The 3,518-nt window shown below is 37.8% G+C and overlaps 1 protein-coding gene across 1 annotated transcript; it reads right to left on the reverse strand.

Annotated features, from left to right (window-relative positions):
• Window positions 1–336: 336 nt before the first annotated feature.
• On the reverse strand, window positions 337–2,529 carry LOC128147282 (keratin-associated protein 5-4-like; the record flags this gene model as incomplete). The annotated part of the gene is made up of 3 exons (XM_052799740.1): window positions 337–557; window positions 1,082–1,085; window positions 2,476–2,529. Coding segments are annotated over 3 exons (279 nt in total), but the record flags the coding sequence as incomplete, so codon positions are not given.
• Between the last annotated feature and the right edge of the window lie 989 nt (window positions 2,530–3,518).

Raw genomic sequence — 3,518 nt, forward strand, 5'->3', positions numbered from 1 at the left:
CAACCTAGTTAGTTACAACACGCCCCTTTACAACAAACACGCCCCTTTACAACACGACCCTTTACAACAAGCACGCCCCTTTACAACACGTCTCTTTAAAACCTAGTTAGTTACAACACTTTTCTTTACAACACGTGTCTTCACAACCTAGCTCTTTACAACACGTCTTTACAACACGTTTCCTTACAAGCTAGTTAGTTACAACACGTTTCTTTACAACCTAGTTAGTTATCAGCACGTTTCTTTACAACCTAGTTATTTCCAACACGTTTCTTTACAAGCTAATTAGTTACGTGTCTTTACAACCAACTTAGTTACAACACTTTTCTTTACAACCTAGTTACAACACGTGCCTTCACAACACGTGCCTTCACAACACGTGCCTTCACAACCTAGCCCTTTACAACACGTCTCCTTACAACACGTCTCCTTACAACACGTCTCCTTACAACACGTCTCCTTACAACACGTCTCCTTACAACACGTCTCCTTACAACACGTCTCCTTACAACACGTCTCCTTACAACACGTCTCCTTACAACACCTTTCTTTACATCCTAGTTATTTACACCACAGTTTTTTACAACATAATTGTTTACAACACAGATTTACAACGGCAACTACAAAGTTTTATAATAGTTTTGCGATACCGTTTTACAACACAGTTTTACAGCAGCAACTCTAAAGATCTACAATACCGTTTTTCAATACAGTTTTAGAGGAGCAACCCTAAAGTTTCTTCACAACAAGTCTCTTTACAAAACTCTTCTTTACAACCTACTTATTTACAAGACGTCTCTTTAACAACACGTTTCTTTACAACCTAGTTAGTTTCAACACGTGTCTTCACAACCTAGTTATTTACAACACGTTTCTTTACAGCACATTTCTTTACAAGCTAGTTAGTAACAACACGTTTCTTTACAAGCTAGTTAGTTACAACACGTTTCTTTACAACCTAGTTAGTTACAACACGTTTCTTTACAACCTAGTTATTTACAACACGTTTCTTTACAACCTAGTTATTTACAACACGTTTCTTTACAACCTAGTTATTTACAATGCATCTCTTTAACAATACGTTTCTTTACAACACGTGTTTTCACAACCTAGCTCTTTACAACACGTTTCTTTAAAACCTAGATATTTCCAACACGTTTCTTTAAAACCTAGATATTTCCAACACGTTTCCTTAAAACCTAGTTATTTCCAAAACGTTTCTATACAGCACGTTTCTTTGCAAGATGGTTAGTTACAACACGTCCCTTTAAAACCTAGATATTTACAATACATCCCTTGACAACACGTCCCTTGACAACCTAGTCATTTCCAACACGTCCCTTGACAACCTAGTCATTTCCAACACGTCCCTTTACAACCTAGTCATTTCCAACACGTCCCTTTACAACCTAGTCATTTCCAACACGTCCCTTTACAACCTAGTCATTTCCAACACGTCTCTTGACAACCAAGTCATTTCCAACACGTCTCTTGACAACCAAGTTAGTTACAACACGTCTCTTGATTACACGTCTCCTGACAACACCATTCTTTACAGCACATTTCCTTACATCACCTTTCCTTACAGCACGTCTCTTGACAACACGTCTCTTGACAACCAAGTTAGTGACAACACGTCTCTTGACAACCAAGTTAGTGACAACACGTCTCTTGACAACCAAGTTAGTGACAACACGTCTCTTGACAACCAAGTTAGTGACAACACGTCTCTTGACAACCAAGTTAGTGACAACACGTCTCTTGACAACCAAGTTAGTGACAACACCTTTCCTTACAACACCTTTCCTGACAACACCTTTCCTGACAACACCTTTCCTTACAACACCTTTCCTTACAACACCTTTCCTTACAACACCTTTCCTTACAACACCTTTCCTTACAACACCTTTCCTTACAACACCTTTCCTTACAACACCTTTCCTTACAACACCTTTCCTTACAACACCTTTCCTTACAACACCTTTCCTTACAACACCTTTCCTTACAACACCTTTCCTTACAACACCTTTCCTTACAACACCTTTCCTTACAACACCTTTCCTTACAACACCTTTCCTTACAACACCTTTCCTTACAACACCTTTCCTTACAACACCTTTCCTTACAACACCTTTCCTTACAACACCTTTCCTTACAACACCTTTCCTTACAACACCTTTCCTTACAACACCTTTCCTTACAACACCTTTCCTTACAACACCTTTCCTTACAACACCTTTCCTTACAACACCTTTCTTTACAACACCTTTCCTTACAGCACATTTCTTTACAACACCTTTCCTTACAGCACATTTCTTTACAACACCTTTCTTTACAGCACATTTCTTTACAACACCTTTCCTTACAGCACATTTCTTTACAACACCTTTCCTTACAGCACATTTCTTTACAACACCTTTCTTTACAGCACATTTCTTTACAACACCTTTCCTTACAGCACATTTCTTTACAACACCTTTCCTTACAACACCTTTCTTTACAGCACATTTCTTTACAACACCTTTCCTTACAACACCTTTCTTTACAACACCTTTCCTTATAACACCTTTCCTTACAACACCTTTCTTTACAGCACATTTCTTTACAACACCTTTCCTTATAACACCTTTCCTTATAACACCTTTCCTTACAACACCTTTCTTTACAGCACATGTCTTTACAACACCTTTCCTTATAACACCTTTCCTTACAACACCTTTCTTTACAGCACATGTCTTTACAACACCTTTCCTTATAACACCTTTCCTTACAACACCTTTCTTTACAGCACATTTCTTTACAACACCTTTCCTTACAACACCTTTCCTTACAACACCTTTCTTTACAGCACATTTCTTTACAACACCTTTCCTTAGAACACCTTTCCTTACAACACCTTTCTTTACAGCACATTTCTTTACAACACCTTTCCTTACAACACCTTTCCTTACAACACCTTTCCTTACAACACCTTTCTTTACAACACCTTTCCTTAGAACACCTTTCCTTACAACACCTTTCTTTACAGCACATTTCTTTACAACACCTTTCCTTAGAACACCTTTCCTTACAACACCTTTCTTTACAGCACATTTCTTTACAACACCTTTCCTTAGAACACCTTTCCTTACAACACCTTTCCTTACAACACCTTTCTTTACAGCACCTTTCTTTACAACACGTGTCTTCACAACCTAGCTCCTTACAACACGTTTCTTTACAAGCTAGTTAGTTACAACACGTTTCTTTACAAGCTAGTTAGTTACAACACGTTTCTTTACAAGCTAGTTAGTTACAGCACGTGTCTTTACAAACTAATTAGTTACAGCACGTGTCTTTACAACCTAGTTATTTACAACACGTTTCCTTACAACCTAGTTATTTACAACACATCTCTTTAACAATACGTTTCTTTACAATACGTGTTTTCACAACCTAGCTCTTTACAACACGTTTCTTTACAACCTAGTTATTTCCAACACGATTCTTTAAAACCTAGATATTTCCAACGCGTTTCC

The sequence above is a fragment of the Harpia harpyja genome, chromosome 10 (genome assembly GCF_026419915.1).
Source record: "Harpia harpyja isolate bHarHar1 chromosome 10, bHarHar1 primary haplotype, whole genome shotgun sequence".
NCBI classification, from domain to species: Eukaryota; Metazoa; Chordata; class Aves; order Accipitriformes; family Accipitridae; genus Harpia; species Harpia harpyja.